The sequence below is a fragment of the Hemibagrus wyckioides genome, linkage group LG12 (genome assembly GCF_019097595.1).
Source record: "Hemibagrus wyckioides isolate EC202008001 linkage group LG12, SWU_Hwy_1.0, whole genome shotgun sequence".
Classification (NCBI taxonomy): domain Eukaryota; kingdom Metazoa; phylum Chordata; class Actinopteri; order Siluriformes; family Bagridae; genus Hemibagrus; species Hemibagrus wyckioides.
In genome coordinates this window covers 8,056,673-8,076,049 of record NC_080721.1, presented here as the reverse complement: position 1 = coordinate 8,076,049, position 19,377 = coordinate 8,056,673, and the positions used below count along the sequence as shown (strand labels likewise).

Sequence of the window (19,377 nt, the reverse complement as noted above, 5' to 3'; positions counted from 1 at the left end):
TTGTAGGGTTTATAGAAAGTTTCAGTTTTCTTTCCTGTTCTCTGGATTTTTTTTTTTTTTAAGACTAATTGTTTCCTCCATTGTTAAAACCAATCAGAGTCAGACAAAAATAAAACTCGCTGACCTGCTTTCGTAATCAGGTATCTAGGCAACAGAGATTCCTGTAAAACACTTCACCGGTTTCTCACTTAACCCCACCCTAACAGGATATGAGTTGGTGGGCTTCCTTTAACCCAAGCTTTGGGCTAAACCAGTCAAGCATGCCAGATTTCCTGGAGCTATGCATTAATTCACTACACTTATTTTCTCTTAAAAAAAGCTGCACCATGATGTCCCTGTAAAGCTCTCTCTGACTATTTTTTTTAATCCGTTTATTAATTATATACATTAACGAGGTGCCCCGTTAATCAAAATCATCAACCCATGTTTAAGGACATCCTGTCATTTCTCCTAGGGGCATCTGGATCCTATTCGAGAAACCCTGGATGTGAGATAGCCCAGATAGGACACCAGGCTATCACAGGGCACCATTAATCACAGCTAGTGACCAATTTAATAGAACCCATTCACCTACATGCACCTTTTTTTGGATAGTACAAGGAAACTGGAGAACCTAGGAAAAAAAAAAAAGCCCATGGACACAAGAGAACACAAAACTCCACACAGACAGTAACCTGAGCTTCGGGATCCAACAGGGGGACCCTGAAACTGTGAGGTGGCAACGTAAAAAAATGCTTTGTTCTGAATCCAGCAAACCAATATTCCAGTACAACCTAACAAAACGTTAAACATCATGATCACTTTTACTTGTTCGATATGTGTATTATATGTTAACTGTAGCTTTCTGAAGAATTGCTGTTCTGCAATAAAACCTCTGCTGTATTCTGCTGCTGTAACCAGTGGGACTGAAAACACAGAGTCCAAGAAGAAACCTTTTTTTCTAATCGTGTACTTAAAAATGTCATGTATTAGGAAACTACTAAGGAATAATATTTCCTATACTATTGATATTTTCCTGTCATTAGTCCAAGAATCTGGCAAAATACCTCAGAAGTTAATGTCTGCTAAATAATAGCTGTTTATGAGGTTCTATTTTTAATAAAGCATTCTTAAGCTAACTCAAAAAATATTCCTAGCCACAAATAACACATCCTTATTGATTCTAAGTGTTGTATTTCATATATATATATATATATATATATATATATAAGCCTAAGTTGTTGGTTGTTGGCAGATTGTGATGTCTTTTCTACATCACATCTATAGCGACACATTCCACGCTCCATGTCAGCATGCATCCTGTTCAAACTGGGACTCTTTGGATTGTAAAATCAGTTCCATTTAAATCCTCTAGGATGTGTTAGGTAATGAACTCTAGCTGAATCGGGCACAAAGTCAGTAGAAGAGAAAATGAATCATATTTCTTTGCTTATACTTGATTAAGTGTCCTACGAAATAGCAGTGTTATATAGTGGTATAGCATAGATACCAGCCACTTCGTGAATATTTTTATAGGTTTATTTTTATAGGCAAAGTACAGGCAAAGGAGACAAATTCCCCCAAAAAAATCCCACAAGGGTTAGGAATAAGTAAAACTTCAACCCTACCTGTTTGAACACATTAGTGAGGCCAATTATTTACTAGCTAGAAGGCCGGAAATGTGGGCGAGTCGCTCATTCCGTTACTTACAAAGACACAACAACAGACTTTAACAGATTTTATCTTTATTTATCCAAAACATATGCATCCCTGATGCGGTACATTAGATGAAAAGTCGGTCTGCAAGGCTGACGGTAACAGAATCTCAAAACAAAATACATCCAAAAAATGACTTCGAAGATTTCCAGTGCGGTTTTTGTACAGTATTATAACAGATTAAGAAGCATAAATTCTAATTGGGGGAGAAAATCCACTCCAGGATGGAAGACATCATGAGGTGGTATTTTACAGCTCTGTTTTCAGGAGCTTCTTGGCTCTGAGCATGTTGTTCAACACTGTGGGAGTGAATAAAGATGGAATTAATAGTAGTAGGATTCACTATGATTATGTGTTCTCTAATGATTGTTCTAAAAATGTAATAAATTATTCGGGTCCACTTACAGAGTTTCGTGTCATTGGGCTCATAAGCGTACATGCGGTTGGAGTAACGTCCAGTGATGTCCGCACGTACGGTCATTGAGGGATCTGGGAGGGGGAAAAAAAAGTAAAGAGGTCATTTTTTTATTCGCTTTGTCATTTTGTAATCGTTATAGAGTCATCTTTCAGGTATAACACACTCACCGACAAAGATGATTCTGGGAACGTACTGACCGTCAGGAGACAGGTGCTTATCTGTGGTTTCATACTGTAATGCATAGATTCATAGATTCACATCATTTCCACATCATCCACAGAGAAATACGTAGACATTAAAAGATTTGAGACTCACCACCAGGTTCAGAAGGATGAAGTCCTCGTCCGCTATTTTCTGGATCTGTTGGTCCTCAGCGAAAGACTTCTTCAAGGCTGGCGAAGGAACAAACCAAATATTTGCTCATCTAACATTTGGCAAAGAGGTTGACTTAATTCTTTAAATGCGCAAATAACCACTTGAACATTGACGGATAGGAAATTTCTTGAAGAGCAGGATTATATCAAATTTTACCCTGGCTGTGTGGACATTCACTCAAGTGGAAGATCACCATCAGGGGCTTGTTTCTGTAAAAAATAGAATTCGAGATTTGGATGAACTAGTTTAAAGCAATCATTCACAGCACTGTGTGTAAAGGCTTCTTTGACCAAAGAATGTTCATTTCCTTGTTGGACAATGAAGCAAATTGCAATACATCATCCAAGTTTTTAGTAAAGATATGCTTGATTCACTCCAGAATGTGCCTTAAAATGTTTATTAAACAGGATAAGCTATAGGCTATTTTATTGGAATTTGCTATGCCAAAATGCCTGTAAAAGATATTGGTCAATGAAGCGAATTCCTCAACACCTCATTCTATTCATTACTATAGAAATGCTTGATAAACATATCCGGCATGTGCTAACAGTGCCTCGATATATTTCTAGATGAAGGAAGTTAAACATTTCTCACTGTGAACGAGCCAAGAAGAGCGCCTCCTCATAGGTCTGAGCCCAGATCAGTTGATCTCCCCATCCTGAGAAGGAGAAACAGCGAAGTCACAAAGAGCTTTCTCGCAATTTGAGATCAGGTAATATGAGCTTCACTGATGGAGGTGAATACACGAGAATCAAGTAAATAAGAATAAACAGAATAAAACGTAAAGCGCTCGCTGAGCAATGCGTTCTAATGTGGAAGTCATCCATACTCACCTCTGGAGAGAGTCTGAGGGATTCGTTTCTCCTTCTTGACTGCTGGCTTTTCACTGGTTTTCTCTGGCTTTCCCATGGTGGCAGTCACGACCACCAGGACCAAGAGCACTGACAGAAGTCCTTTAATCATCTTCACAAGCTGAACAGAAGAGATCAGAAGGCTGAATATTGTTTCTCTTTTCTTGTACAGAGAGAGTAAGATAGAAATGTCAACAGTGTCTGACTGTCTAACAAAGAGAAGCCTCTTAGAATGAAAGCAGAAAGAGAAAAAAGGAAAGTTTTTGTCAATGCAAAAAGGCTCTCACCTGTTCTCAGGTTTCCCTTTAGCGTTTGTGTGTGTGTGTGTGTGTGTGTTCAGTCTCCCAGTCCTGCTGTGGTGCCTCACTCTCACCTGAGCTGCATTTATACACCTGTGCACCTGCATGTCCCGCCTCTCCTCTTTTCCTCTTCAGGAATGCCTGATTCTACACCATCCTAAAAGAGTTCCTATTTACTTTTTATGTTCACATTTCCTCTCTTCTATATTCGGAGCAAAATGTTTTGCCTGTATATCAGTTGAATACAAGTGAAAAGCGTGATGCATTTTTGAGAGGTGTGGTATTTATCTAAAAGATCCAAAAAATGAAGAAAACCTATTCATTTCGGTTGCAGTTGGCTTGGATCCAAGGCCAGGTCAGCAGAATGTCATTAAATCTAGGCAAAGCCTTTAACGATTAGGCTTTTTATGATTGGCTCAGGACTTAGACGTGATGTCAGGCTTCTATTAATCGGCTTTCACTACCCCTGACAAAACCATGACGTGTTATTCCGAGTGAGAAAAAAAAAAAAAAAAAACTTCCCTAGGAAAAAGTAATGAATTTATTATAATCATATTGATCATAATGATTCATTATATAGAAAAACGTTTTAATTATCTTGGAATTAATGCGACTACTTACATACAAGTTCAATTAAGTGCTGTTTAGTATTGCATCTTGTGTATAAAATATATCAGAAAAGGCCTAGAAATGTATCTGTCATTGTCGTTATGCAGTTAAAATCAGTCTATATGCGTGTGGTTAAAAAGAAATTCTTAATTGCTATAAGATGTACTTAAGCGGATATACGCATATGAAGATATATTCTAGTGTAACTGTATTTTTATATAGTAGTTTTATTTTTAATATATCTAAATAAACCATCTAAAGAAAATGTAGACCTTTGGTCAATTGGTTATCGTGCATCAGTACAGTATACTGAAAAGTACTATGCTTGAGCAATTCGAACAAATCTAATCAGTTGAAATGGATTACTAAATCATTTATTATCTATTTACTACCCATACACTAGTTAGTATTTTGTAAAGGAGACCTAGATTGGACAAGTTTTAGATTTTCTAGAGTGTTATTTTTTAGATTACTTGTACCACTGGTATTGTTTTCCTGGGCTGAAACCCAAGCAGAGGAAGGAAGAGGGTTTGCTGGATGTTGATCTTTTAGCACTTGGAATTCCACTGTAGCACGAGATCCTCTTCCACGATACTCTATTGTTTCTTTTCGAGTATTGTTCTATATAACTTAAAAGTTTCGAAAAAAAATTCACTGTATCGAGGTTGATGTGCCAGTCTGAAGGTTGGGTGTGTTTTATGTACACAATGCTCGTGTCCCTGCTAACCAACTGGAATCCCTCGAGGAGGAAACCGACTGATTGTTAACGCAGTTTGGGAACACTGACGTGTCCATAATGAACTGCCAATCCTCTAATAACACGTGTGTTCACCGGTGCTGTGTTATTTCCCATATATCACTTTATAGACGCATCAACATACAGCTACGGTGGAGTCCAAAAGTCTTCTAGTTTTTATTCTAATTTAATGCAACGATTTTCATTACAAAGTAAAAAGTAAAAAGTAGAATCTTTCAAATACTGACATGAATTTCACAGTCTCTTAATATTTGGTTTTTCCCCCTTTTTTGCTTTAATGACAGTGTGAAAAATTAAACAGGGCTCTGGAAATAGTGCAGAATCCTGGATATTAAATATTCAAGAAATTAAACATTTACTTTCTTTATTTTAAATATTTCCACAGTCTGGAATTTTTCATTTACTTTTTAAATAAATTAAAAAATATATGTTAATGAAAACTTACATCTTAGATGGTATCAGACTCTTGGGCCTCACTGTATTTTACTATAACATGTAGAAATTAATAGTTTAGTAAAAACAAATAAAATAATAAGCTACAGGTCAATGCTGAGTCTGTGTTATGTGAAGTGGGTTCTCCCGTTGTTCACATGAGAACCTTCCAGGTTCTTCGTTTTCCTCCCATCTCCCAAAACAAGCCCCTTAGTTTGAATTTAAGACTATGTGTTGGGCCTGGTGATAGACTGGCATCCAGTCCAGAGCGTATTCCTGCCTTACACCCAGTGTTCCTGAGACAAGCTCCAGATCCACTGTGACCCTGACTGAAGATGAATAAATGATTCTCGGTTTCTAGTTAAAAAAATAAATAAATAAAGCCATCCCTGAGGACATCGTCAGCAGTCGGCCTCTTGAAGGGAACAATGCTGGGATTGAAGGCCTGATTAAAAGCCTCTGGGATAATGGCAGCGCGACAGCGATCAATGCTGCCTTTGTTCCGAGCTCGGGCAGCCACCAGCCATTTTCTTCAGCCATGTTCTCACAAACAAGATGCACGATGTGTTACGATGAGTTGTTATAGCAGAGACAATCTGCATGTTCATGCTTATCACTGAGCAAATGTGTTGTTTTTATTACACTTGATAAAGTAAAGGCTGGTTTCTTTTTTGCCGAACACATGACCAAGGCCACTTTTATTGCCGTCAGAAAATGTGGACGCAGGAAAGTTAAAGCATATCAGCCGTAGAACTGTGAATGGGTGTGTGGATTTTCTATCAGTGAATTGCTGAGGTGTACTGAAACCCTCTTGTCAATATTTGCGCCTAAGGGCAGAGTGTTGTAGCCACTCCTGTTCACACACACACACACACACACACACACACACTGCTCCAGGCCCGCCTTGAGAACACGGATGTTGCAGCTAGGAAGTCAAACGAATCAACAGACGCAGGCAGGTTCAGCCACAGTGATGGGCTAATAAAGACTGGCTCACTGCAGTTAGCTGTTAAAAAAAGCAGAGTGCAAACAACTATTGAACGAGAGTAAAGTTTATAAACCGCTTCGAACCCGACTGACATCATAGACCTCATTCTGATTCATCACCATATTTCTCTAGTCACTGTATCATTTTCATATGCTGCATCTTTACATATTCTGCCTACTTATCTTCCAGTCTACTTTTTTTCATTTTCCATTGCTCTATACTTTGCACATTTTTTATCTCTGTTATCTTATTTTACTCCATTCATTTTATTTCACATTTCTTTAAAATCCCCTTCCCCTTTATTGGCTGTGTATGTGACCAATAAAATATAAATCTGAATAAAGTATGTACAAATCATGAGTAGGTAAGGAATAAAACACTTTGGAATGTACGGCTATTTTCCTGTCCTGAGGGTTTTATTCCGTTTATAGCCAGAACGTCAGCCAGAGGTGAACATTTTTATAATAAAGAACATCATGTCATAACTTTTATCCACTTATAGTCACGCTTAACGACGGGGTGCATGTGCAGAACAAGTTAGTTTGTTAATTACAGACAGACAGTTTCCTCAACACCCTCTCTTTAAAACAAACAATTAAACTTGCCATATTACTAATTATTACTAAAATTCTATAATTTGCATGTCTCCTCACACTCCTCACACCTGTGTTTGTTGTTACTATAGAAAACGTACCAGAGTTAACACATTTATTTAACAATCTGAACGGAACATTGAGAATACATTTTATTTTGCATCTTAATTTGTCTTAGTTTTTATTCTTTTATTTGTTTTTTCACTTTCATTTTTTGAGTTGTTTCGTGCTTATTTTCTTTATTTATATTTTTCTTTACAATTTTCATTTTTAAACACTATATTGCCAAAAGTTTTGGGACACCCCTCCCCTCCAAATCATTGAATTCAGGTGTTGTGTCTCAGGGGCTGGGCTCGGCCCCTTAGCTCCAGTGAAAGGAACTCTTAATGCTTCAACTTCATACCAAGACATTTTTGGATAATTTCATGCTCCCAACATTGTGGGAACAGTTTGGGGATGACCCCTTCCTGTTCCAACATGACTGCACACCAGTGCACAAAGCAAGGTCCATAAAGACATGGATGAGTGAGTTTGGTGTGGAGGAACTTGACCTCTACCTGATAGAACACCTTTGGGATGAATTAGAGCGGAGACTGTGATCCAGACCTTCTCGTCTAACATCAGTGCCTGACCTCACAAATGCACTTCTAGAGGAATGGTCAAAAATTCCCATAAACACACTCCTAAACCTTGTGGAAAGCCTTCCCAGAAGAGTTGAAGCTGTTATAGCTGCAAAGGGCGGGCCAACTCCATATTACCTTCACATGCATGTAAAGATGGACAGATGTCCCAAAACCTTTGGCAATATAGTGTATCAACTCTAATAGTAAAGCATTTGAGCTGCATTACATGTGTGAAAGGTGCTATATAAATAAACTTGTGATATACATATACACATACATGTGTGTGACAGAATGAATTATTTTTAGAACATTTATTAATACATGTAGAAAAACCCTTTACAGATTATATATATATATATATGCTCATAAATGTGTGTCTTTGCAATACTGTAAAGCAGACACATACCTCTATAACAGAAACAAAACCTCATTTGGATAGAGGTTTTAAAAAAATAAAAATAAAAACCGGGGGGGGGGACAATGTAGTCCCACAAGAGACACAAAGGCCACTGTTTTCACAGAAAACACTAGCGTTGGCCCAGAGAGTGGTTCAGAGCCTCAGGCTCAGTTCAGCACTGCTGCATGGGGATATATATACGTGACATGACCACGAGTGAGACTAGTCACAACTTGAGAGTGTGACTACACACACACACACACACACACACAGAGTGAATGACACAACAATCACTGTTAACACCCTAATTGTCCTGATTGTCACATTTTTTACACAAGTTCTGTTTAGATATTCAAACGTAAATAGCAATCTAGAGAACCTAATTATGAGCCACTTATTATGCACTTGCGTGTGCGTGTTTAATCCAGCTTTGTATCAGTCAAGCAGCTGAAGGTATTGCTGGTTCTTAAACTTTGGAATACAAAATTGAGGTGCTAAAATGTGCTGTTATGTACCACAGGTGATGGCAGAGAGGCATTGTCTTTAACCTGCTTAAAACTTAAGGAACCGGACAATCCCCTCACATGAAAAAAACACCTACAAATGGGAACACATTCACACTTCAAAAAGTTCTGTAGTGCTGAACCAAATTCATAGTCTCAGGTTAAAAAATAAAAAAAAATAAATCCATGGATACTACCAAAGCAAATACATCTCGTATAACAGTGTAAATCAAAAATAAGCTGCAATAGTGGTCATCAAAGAGTGGCACATTCTTCAGCAGTTTTAAATCAGTGTCATACAAATGACCGAAAAATATATGTAATATGTACACGAATGATCTTAACACTGAGTTTTTGTATATACATCAGAACGGCGTATTTACACACAATCACCGCAGGATTTAGTTTGTTGTTATGAATAAGTCATTGATAAGCTTTCATTTCCAATAAGACACACGAGGAATAACCATGTCAAGGTCCAGCCGGACTGATGGTGTGTCTCATCGTCTCTGTAAACACTGAAGAGGAATCAAATGATCTTGTTCCAAAAAAAAAAAAATTAAGTCTTCAAAATGTGCTCTACTGCCCTCTAGTGAAAGTAAGTGGCAGGATCACAACCAGTGTAAGAGTTCAAGGCTGAGGAGAGTCTGTTGAGGTCAGAGTTAATGTCCGTGCTGAGGGGGTAGAGGAGGACCGTTCACACCCGGGTGGTAAAAAGCGCAGTTGTTTTCATATCTGCAGTTCCCTTTCATCATGAAATGCCGACACACAGGTCTTTTGGACATGTCTAATGAGAAAGAAGGCGTGAATAAATTAAAAATAAGCCCACAAAGATACCAAAAATATATGTTAAAAAAACAGAAATTCTATAAAGTACTAGATATGATCTTACCACCCATGTTGTTGTGTCCTCCACGTGGTCCCCCTCGTCCTCCCCGTCCTCTGAATCCTTGGTCTCCTCCTCTTCCTCTTCCCCCCCGGTGAAAATGGCCGCCTCGATGTGGGCCACCCCGCATAGAGTCATCTCCCCAGTAGTTTCCATTGTCCCCTCCTCTGCCCTGAGGTCCAGGTCCAGGTGGAGGGCCCATCATGCGTGGGCCTCCTCCAAATGGAGGTCCATGCCCATGAGGAGGGGGTGGGTGACCGAAATGAGGCCCGCCAGGTGGTTTGTTTGGTGGGTAACCACCATTCATGGGCATAGGCATATTCATGTTGTTGTTCATGTTCATGTTGGGACCATGGCCAAGCAGACCTGCATTCACTACAAAAGGAAAATCACAATGCAAATGATTAGTCTTATAAAATAAAGACACTGTTTAACACTCCAATGTGTTTTAATGTAATCGGCTTCTACTGTTTACACACCAACTCACTGTAAATGCAGCAAATAAACATTAATACAAAACACATTTTTATACATTATTCTGTGTAATTTAAGAGAAGGAAATAATTTGTGGTTGTGTGTCAAATGTAGCAGTATTTAATCTGAACTGCTTACTAGGTGGTGCATTGCCCTGCTGATTCTGGTTCTGGTTCTGCTGCAGAGATCCCAAAAGCTGTTTGATCTTGTCGGAGAAATCAGGCAGCTTAATGAGGTCTTCTGCTGACTGGTTGGACCCTTGAGCACCCTAACAAAAGATCAAACACAAATAAATTAGCCACTGGACAACAAAGAGACTCATACAAGAGAAAGAGGGGAAGTGAGGAAACACACCATAATGGAGCTGAGCAGTTCTTGGACATTCATAGCTGGGTTGTTTGGAGGTGGTGCATTGTTCTGAGCTTGGGGGCTGCGGTTGCTGTTCAGGCTAACCATAAGATTGGCAAGGACAGGAGGCAGCTTAGAGCTCTCCTGGGCTGCAGGGGCAGGGCCTGATGCCGCAGTATCGCCAATGTCCATGGAGTTGTCCTCCATCATCGTACAGTCCTGGATCATCACAGAGACAGAGGGCATAAAAGTTAAAGGAAATAATCCATCATGAAGAACTTGCAAATCAATATTCATATCTGTTAAATCTGAAAGTTAGCTAGCTAGCACCATCATCATCAGAGTGGCACAAAACACTGAAAAAGTAAATTGCTTCAGATCACTGACATGATAAAATGTTTAAAAAAATTACCTCATCCAGAGGAATGAGACGTGGAGGCATTGGCTCATAGGGCTCTGGGTCTGGCTCATGTGGGCTGTCTGGGACACTAAACAAGAAAAGAAGGGACATGTTATTCCTACCTGGCATGATATTAAAAGGTTCTAAACGCATCTTGGAAAGCATTAATGAATCTGATAATAATTAGAAATAAATAAATAAAACATGAGAAGTTTCCAAGCAAATAGATACTTACCTCTCCTTGTTGAGGAAGATTTCCTGGAGGATACCCATCTCTCTGTCCCTCTGGGTCATCTTCTCACTGCTGTTGGACCCTGGACTGACCAGACAGCCTGACAGGATCAAAGGTCGCGGGGGTGTCCAGGGCACCCGCTCTTCCATGGCGTCATGCGAGAGTCGCCGGGCCATCTCAAATGTATGCCTGTCCATCATCAGCTCCCGCTTGGCCGCTTCACCAAAATCTTTAATCTTATTTACATTTACTGAGGAAGGAACAAACAATGTGAATTATTACCTGCAAACAAGCTTAATTTGAACAAATATACTGAGGTGTGAACAAGTTGGTTTTGTCTTTACCTCTCTCCGTCTCATCCAGATCAAAGTAAAAATATTCTTTGAGCTGCTCTTCCTCAGCCCAGCGAACGCTCTTCTTTTTCTTGCCTTTCTTTGTCAGGCTCTCTTCCTCTCCACGTGGCTCTGCAAGTGCGTTTGGCTTATCTGTATGAGGCAGAGGCACTTTATTTATTAAGTCAAAAAGCATCTTCACCATCGTACTTCAGGGTTCTATTCATCTTTACTTAATGTTACTATACATTTAATAACCTGTAGTACTTCTTAGTAGTTCTCTGTAATGTGGGTGCAGAGGACAGCAAGGGGGAGTGTGGGGTTTCAGTGAACTCACCAGTGTCCATAGCCTCAGGGTCCTCAGTTGGGACAGGCGTCCCTGGCTGTTCCAGGTCTTGGGGCTCATGTGGAGGAGTATGAGAAGCAGGAGCCTCAGGGGAAGAAGGCTTGGTCTGCGTGCTTGAGTATGGCTGGGGCTTGCTTTCAAATGGACATGGCTGTGGAAAATTCAGAGAAAAGAGAAAAAGTGAATTTATCCTGTCCAATTATTCCTGTGGAGGAAAACCTAAAAAAGGGAAATAATAACCTACCTTGTTAGATGTAGGAGAGACTGCCTTAGGTTTCTTCTTCTTGATCTTGATTCCAGGCACTGGAGCAGAATTAAGCGCATCCAGAAAGCCCAAACTCTCCATAGCTAATAGAATGGACAAAGAAAAATATGTTTAAAACAAACTGGTAAACTACATAAATATGCACAAAATTATATTACTAAATCATTGTGTATTAAAACAGCAAAATGATATGCTTACGTTGTGGAGGTATGAGCTTGACTTTGATTTCTTTGGCTGAGTTGGGGGTGGTGTTAAGAGGCTTGTATTTTTTCTCCACAGGCGGTGCATCTGATAGAGCAGAGCTGGAGGGAGCAACATGACCGAGCTTAAAATTAAACCGTATCACCACCAGAGGGCAGCAAAGGCAACGTTTACGTAATGGAAGCTGCGTAACACCAAGGCAGGTTATTACAGGATTATTAATACATATATAACTTACCTAGGCCTCTTAAGGACAGCAGGTTTGATGTTGTATTTGTCTCCAAGCTGGGGGACTGCAGGGACCTTTTTTGTAGGGACAGGTGTTGGAGTATCTACCTCTAAACCTGTTCAAAATAAGACAAATTAAATAATCAAAAGAGCAATGTTAAGAGAAACAATCAAACCTAAAAAAATAAAATTATTAAACCCACAACCAATTAAAAGATTAAATTACATTCTTTCTATCTGAACATATTATAAACAGCAAAATTCAGCCTAATATATTAACATTAACACACAACATGCACTGTAAATGAAGGTGACATCATAAAGCTGGGGAGCAGACCTGTGGAACGGATCTTAGCATGACTAGGTGCATGGGCCTTGGGCTTTTCTCGTTTCCTCTCCTCTTCTGTCCCTTTCTCCGCAGTCTTCACCTCAGGACGCACTTTAATATCTTCCTTCTTTCGTTTCTTCTCTGAAAAACATTACGAGTCTCATGAATATTAGAGCACCAAATAAGGGCACATGAAATCAGATTTTGATTGTATTATGACATTACGATGTGGGTCAGAACAAAACACAGAAGGTGATGAAATCCATACAAGAATGAAATAGAGAGAGAAGAGAAAAGTGCATTACCGTTAGGTGAGGCGCCGCTGGAAACACTCTGAGAGCGGATGATGGCCATCCATCCATCCACAAGTACCAAGGCGAGCTTTCTCAACTCTGCAAAGAACACAACCGACAGGCAGGACTGAGCAAACAGGAAGAACTCTCAGTAAAGTGTTAAGACCAACATTAGCGGATTGTCTTATATGGAACAGGGCTCTTCTGGTGGGGCACAACAGTGTTTAGTTATTGATTAGAGGGAATTAGGAGACATGTACTTCTAAACAAGTTCCTACTAAACCTTGACGTATACATCGGTGTACACCACGAATGGACACTTACCTTCCGTCTCTCCGCTCTTGCTCAGATGCTTAACCAACTTTGCTGTGTTGTTCTAGTATGAGAAAAAGGTAATAATCAAATAATATTCAAAAAAAAAATGTGTCCATATAAACAGCAGTAGCAAGAATGTAAAGTAACCAGCTACCTGTTTGAGATGGTCCACTGTGAGAGGCAGTTTCTGCAGAGTCAGCAGAATGAGCTGCAGCATTGGGGTATTGGTGGTCGTTTTGGAGTAAGTCAGCCAGGAGTTCAACAACTTGTAGCCACCAACGCGGATAAATCTGTACAGCAGTATAAAATTCAGCTTGGGACAAACTCATATAAAAAGTGATAAAGTTGCACTGTGGTCCTAAATAGTTATATATACTTACCGATTAAGAATGTCGTGTGACTTGGTCTGCAGTAAGATATTCAGATACATGCACCTGCTGACCATTTTATGAGAGGCCTTCATGAGACTGCACCCAAAAGAGTCAGAAGAAATAATTATTAGAATACTGATCAAATGGGGTTAAATATAAATATAAATATAAATATATATATAAACCTGTATCCCTGTGCACCTGGACAGCATGTGTTCAAGTCTCACCTGAATACTTTGGCAACGCCCTCCAGGCTTCGGAGCTCACCATCCTTCCCCAACAGAGACTCCACTCCTTTCAGCACCTCCCTGGGGTCCACTGGGCCTACTGCCATTACAGCCTACACACAAAGACAAGGCAGAGAGAGTGAAAGAGAGAGTAAGTAGCAGTTATACACTGTCTGAAGCCACACAATGGCTGTTACTGTGGTGTATCTGTGCAGTAAGTGATTCACCACAGGTGTCGTTAACCCTGAAGATTATGTTAAAAGTAGATTGAGAGAGCTCATTGGAACACCCAAATACCACACACACAGGCTGAAATCAACTCTGCACTATGCATGCTTTACTGGACCAGTACTAAGCCAGTACAATGACATAGCCCATCAGAAAATTCCCATCAGCTGTCATCCTTATTCCATCACACCACAAACACAACTTTTGAATTCACTCGTACTACCACAAAGAGCTGTTTGTTGAGCTGTACAATTGCATCACTTCCACAGACCTCAGGCCAGAGCCTATCACGATCCCAGCTCTATCCGAAACCACAAATGGGACAGGTTGGGTCACGTGGCATAAAATCAGCATGAGACTTCCCATAGGTATGTTCATGAACCTGGCTAGGCCTGATCCAAAATAAAGGCACTGTCATTTGAATGGCTGGCAAAGCACACACATCTTCAGTGACGCAAAAACTATATTTAGACAACTGGGAGGAAAAAAGGAATGACAAAGTTGACCAAATCATGTGGTATGAAAAAAGTATATACATAATGAACATGACAGAGAAAATGACTTTGCACTATAATATGATTTCCTCCTAACCAATCTCTAGCATAGAACACTGCTTACATATATTATTAAAGTATATTCACATAAAATAAACTGTATGTAAATGGCATAAGTGGGAGGTAATGTCTGGTAGGAATGAAAATGCTTTATGTTAATACTGTTCATAAGAGGTTCACAATATTCACTGTGGTACACTTCACATGTGTATTATTACAACCTTCCTCCAACACATGACCCACCTTGCTCTCCTTATCATGATGTGTATGTAAATATTTGAAAAGGACATACATCATGTTTAGTTCAAACTAAAAACAAAAAAAATAATTAAAAATAACATATAAAACCTTTGAGTTTACTTGATTATTAATTTTAACAAGTAGCCATGTGTCAATTTATTTAATTGCATTTTGGTTACAGAAGAGTTATTGAGAATTACACATAAAACGTACGTACTGGAGAAAAATGTACAAAAAGCTAAACACTGAAGAGCAAATTTTATTATTATTCAACTGTTTTACTACACCTGTGGTCATTGTGATGTTCTGTGAAATAGTCATTTCAATTGCACAGTCAAATACTGATGTAATGATCTCGTTCAAGGAGTGTTGTCACATTTGATTGAAAAATATTCCCACATAAAAGACACAGTCAAACAGAGAACTGAAATGAAAACATGTGCCTTAGTACAGCCCAGAATGTACACCTCCTTCCCAGGTAGCAGTAAAAACTGTGCAAGGTAATGACCGAGCCACAAGTGTAAACCTCACCCGATAACAGGATTGTGTAATACTTTCTAAGACATAAACACTACTGAACATGTATATAAAATATTAAACCTGTGGCCTAAATTCTAAGACAGTTGTACTGTGTATAAGAGTATACATCTTAATTAGATATACATAAATGACTAATACCCATGCAACTAATTAATATATAATTATATATATAATAATTAATTATATATATATATATATAATTATATATATAATAATTAATTATATATATATATATATATATAAATACAAATATAATCAGGTTATTAATGCATCAGCTGCACTATAATGCTATTAAATTGTCAGAACTGTTAACAGATTATTAATTAAAACTTGCGTTATGTACTACAGTTGTCAAAATTGTTCATTGGTGTTGAATAATAAATAACTGCAGGTGTTAAAGGTTGTTTACAAATAGAGGAAACTGAGAAATTATTCATTTTAATCCTTAGTGAAAACAACACCACCAAAATATAACTATACTGGAGACATAACACAGAACTAAAAAAATTAATTAAAACACTAGCAGTATGTGATAGATAAATTATTTACACAATAATAAATTAAAAAATAAATAAATAACTGACTATGAGTATTTCAAGTGCTTGGGTCCACTGAGTTGCAACCTTACAGCAGACCAGCCTATGAGGAAATCATGGGTGCCTTGCTTTTTTTTGGAAGCCTATTAAATAGGCGGAATGTTGGGCGGAGCTACCGACGCTCTCTCGCCCCGCCCACTCTGCGTCGTCGGGCTTTAAGAATCTCCTTCAGCCGTTCAGTGTAAAGCAGAACCCAAGGATCCCCGAACACACACACACACACACTCTCACTTTTGGACTGTACAATACCAAAACTAAACCCGGGCTTCATATTACACAACGGCAAAATATATATATATAAATATATATCTAAATCTATGAGGTAAAGATGGTGTTAAGCTTTAACATGCAACTTGTATCTTTGATAGAAAAAATAGATAATTGTTTTCTTGTAATCTTGTATGTTAATTTTTTTTTGGTCCCCGAGTGGCGAGAAGGCTAATTGGGATTTTAAAAATATATATATTTAAAAAAAAAGTCAAATAAACTAAAAGTAACCAGATATAATGTGAGTCGTGTGAGGAAATCATGTTGTGTCTTACCCGGAAAAGTGTTGTTGAAGTTTTTTTTTTTAGTCTCTGAATTCAGTATCGACCTCCGTTACACGGTACAATACAAACTCCTGAAAATGTCACAACTGTTACACACAGTAAACAAAGCTTGCAGTTACTCATGAGCCCTGGGAAACAACAGTGAGCGCGAAAGTATCGCGTAAGAAATATAGATAATAAATAGTAATAATAATAATAAGCTCGAAAACACAGTTATCCTCTTATTGTATGACACCCCCCCACCCCCCTTTTAAACATCACCTCAAAACATGTATCTATGGTTTGGTCCAAAAATGGAATTCTCTCATGCTTGTTTTTGTTGATAAACACAATATTGTTGAAATAAATAATCCAATAATTGCGGTGATTTGGACAATGACCAGGCCACGCTGTGTTAAAACAGATGCGTTATATAAACGGGGGAAGATTTATACAGAAGCCCCGCTGTGGCTCTCGCCATCTGTCAGGAGTCCTGCGCGTGCCGCTCTGGAGTCCCTGAAGCCAAAGCGCTAAGCCCCGCCCTCTTATCCTTTTAACCGCTTCGCGTTCGTGAAGAAGAAGAAGACCGGGCGCCATCTTGAAATGTTACAAACAACCCCGGAAAACTAACTTAAAACGTTTCACCCGACATACATTTATACTCGCGAGAGAAAAAGGTAAAAAAAAACAAAAGGTCAAAAAATAAAATTCCGACCGTCCGACTCTGATTAGAACATGAGACAACTCCCCCAAACAAAAACAAAACCCCCCAAGTACGATCTGGTTTCCAAACCAAAGCCACCACACGCTGCCCTATTCTTAGCCAAAGGACAACCTGTCCGCCATTTTAGAAAGCAAAACACGACCAGATAAACAGCCTCGACATTTCGCAGCTAAAAAAAATATATATATAAAATAAAAAATATTCCACTACAAGCTAACAGACTATACACGTTTTTAAGGTTTATTTCACCCCCGTAGCTACAAGAAGATAAGCCAATAATGAAACATTTCAGCCCTTTGTATATCCACAGTCGTCATCCTGCAATCTTTATGGGCAGATTGCGTTGAATGTTCCAATGAGCTCTCCTTTCAGTAGCACAAGTTAATTACATCCTGCTTTTATGCTGCGGCAATCTTTATGAACAGATTGCTTATGAGAAGCGATCGCTAGCTTATATTTAAGTTCTTGTTTTTTTTTAATAATCAGTAATTAAATAGAAGATGAAACCGTCTCACACACACAAAGAGAAACAGGGCGTTTGGCCGCTGCTGACTTTGCGGTGTGAGCTCATACGCTAACTAACTAGCTAGCTTTACTCGCTTTATCACAGCTTTTGTTCCCCCATCTGGCTGCTTCAGTAAGAAATTTCTCATTTCCAAGACAGGCAAATTGATTAAGCGTTAAATTTCGATTCAAATTGGTTTGAAAGTAAACACTTACTATTTATAACTCTCCTCTGCGTCTCGGGTACCTATAATATTTTGTGCTTAACAAGCAACAATTTTTTTTAGACAGCTTAAACTGTCATGACTCTATCATTTTGACTGAAAATGACTTAATGGGCGGGAATGTTGTGGCTAGAATGCTAGCTTTTCCTTCTTGAATAATCTGGAGCAAAAACAAAAATGAAAAAATAGAAGTCAAATGTCCGTTACTCGAGTAGAAAAAAACATTTTTGGGGGGATTTTGTTCAAGTCTTCAAACAGTTGGAAAAATCCTCGATGCCCAGAGCTTCAGGGAGATCGGTTTGTACCTGGAACAAAGCAGATGAACAAACGTCGATTAAGGGGGAAAAAAAACCCACGACTAATAAAATAAGGGGGTAATTTTTTTTTTTTAATCGTCCGTACTTTTCAATATAAAAAAAAATCCAAATAAAATGATGGCCAAAAAACATGATTAAATAAATATTAAATAGCGTTTTTTTTTTTTAAAAAAAAAAAAAAAAAATTTGCGAGAATCACCCTCACAACGACACTTACCTCAGACAAATCCAGGAATGATCGAGAAGGGTGGGGACCGGCTTTATATACCGATGACGATTTTTACGTCATAGGGCTTTGTGAGCATGCGCAGTTCGGCCTATGAGCTGTGGCGCACGCGCCTTCGCTCGAAACGACCTTTTGTTCAAGGACAACGGTCCACCCCCCCTTCCCCATCCCCCCATCACGTCCTCTTCCCTTTTATTTAAAAGCAAAACATATGGAGAATAAAGCTATAGGACAAAAAGGAAAACAATGGCACGAGCTGTGAGCTATTTTTAATGTTATATGAGAATTCAGGTGTCATAAAATAGTATTTGTAAACAAAGACAAAGACACTGGTGAACATATTTACATTTAACTACATAGGCAGGGGTTTTCTTTTATCACAAAGGAGCATAAAAATAAATGAACAGTTATCACTAGAATCTATCAACACGTGCAATAAATATTAAAACTCAAAGTATTGAGCTTTAAGGTTGACCTCATTTCCAAATATCTGTAAATGTTTTTACAGGGCCAGCCATATCTTAGTGAAGTCCCCTATAATGAGGGAATTCCCTCTGCAGCTTAAATTCCCCCGTTTCTTAAAAACAACACAAAAGAAAACTAGAACTGAAAGATAATAAATAAAACAATAAAATTCCCTTTAAGTAATGTTTCATTTCCAAAATGTCTTACACCTTTAGCTAGGGGACAATACAAACAGAAACAGCACATTTAAAAATAAATAAATTCTCATAAAGAATATTGTAAATATTGAGTAATACTGGAAGATGTTTAATGTGCATTAAGGCAAGACATTACATGTGTAATAGTTTAAAACAATAGATTTAAATTTGACTCAACAAATTTGTGTAAAACCTTATGACCCAGTTTAGATCAATTAGTCTGAACATATGTTCCAGTGGAAGGGA

The 19,377-nt window shown here is 38.5% G+C and overlaps 2 protein-coding genes across 4 annotated transcripts; both read right to left on the bottom strand.

Moving 5' to 3' along the window:
* Positions 1 to 1,707: 1,707 nt before the first annotated feature.
* On the bottom strand, positions 1,708 to 3,772 carry agr2 (anterior gradient 2). Of its 2 annotated transcripts, none has more exons than XM_058404474.1 (8): positions 3,627 to 3,772; positions 3,322 to 3,460; positions 3,083 to 3,146; positions 2,645 to 2,697; positions 2,429 to 2,505; positions 2,281 to 2,344; positions 2,101 to 2,184; positions 1,708 to 1,994 (listed from the first exon to the last, which is right to left on the bottom strand). In XM_058404474.1, the coding sequence occupies exons 2-8, from the start codon at positions 3,449 to 3,451 to the stop codon at positions 1,945 to 1,947; spliced, it is 522 nt and encodes a 173-aa protein (XP_058260457.1). In that variant the 5' UTR covers positions 3,452 to 3,460; positions 3,627 to 3,772; the 3' UTR covers positions 1,708 to 1,944. The 2 variants fall into 2 exon arrangements, with proteins under 2 accessions (XP_058260457.1, XP_058260458.1); XM_058404475.1 differs by having other exon boundaries at positions 3,322 to 3,502; positions 3,627 to 3,667.
* A 4,164-nt stretch (positions 3,773 to 7,936) lies between these two features.
* ppp1r10 (protein phosphatase 1, regulatory subunit 10) lies at positions 7,937 to 18,269 on the bottom strand. 2 transcript variants are annotated; one of them, XM_058404955.1, is made up of 18 exons: positions 16,487 to 18,269; positions 13,787 to 13,899; positions 13,569 to 13,655; positions 13,343 to 13,478; positions 13,198 to 13,249; positions 12,886 to 12,972; positions 12,590 to 12,721; positions 12,263 to 12,368; positions 12,022 to 12,125; positions 11,803 to 11,906; positions 11,550 to 11,709; positions 11,225 to 11,365; positions 10,884 to 11,130; positions 10,661 to 10,736; positions 10,255 to 10,467; positions 10,039 to 10,168; positions 9,433 to 9,801; positions 7,937 to 9,327 (listed from the first exon to the last, which is right to left on the bottom strand). In XM_058404955.1, the coding sequence occupies exons 2-18, from the start codon at positions 13,891 to 13,893 to the stop codon at positions 9,203 to 9,205; spliced, it is 2,376 nt and encodes a 791-aa protein (XP_058260938.1). In that variant the 5' UTR covers positions 13,894 to 13,899; positions 16,487 to 18,269; the 3' UTR covers positions 7,937 to 9,202. The 2 variants fall into 2 exon arrangements, with proteins under 2 accessions (XP_058260938.1, XP_058260937.1); XM_058404954.1 differs by having other exon boundaries at positions 17,919 to 18,269.
* Between the last annotated feature and the right edge of the window lie 1,108 nt (positions 18,270 to 19,377).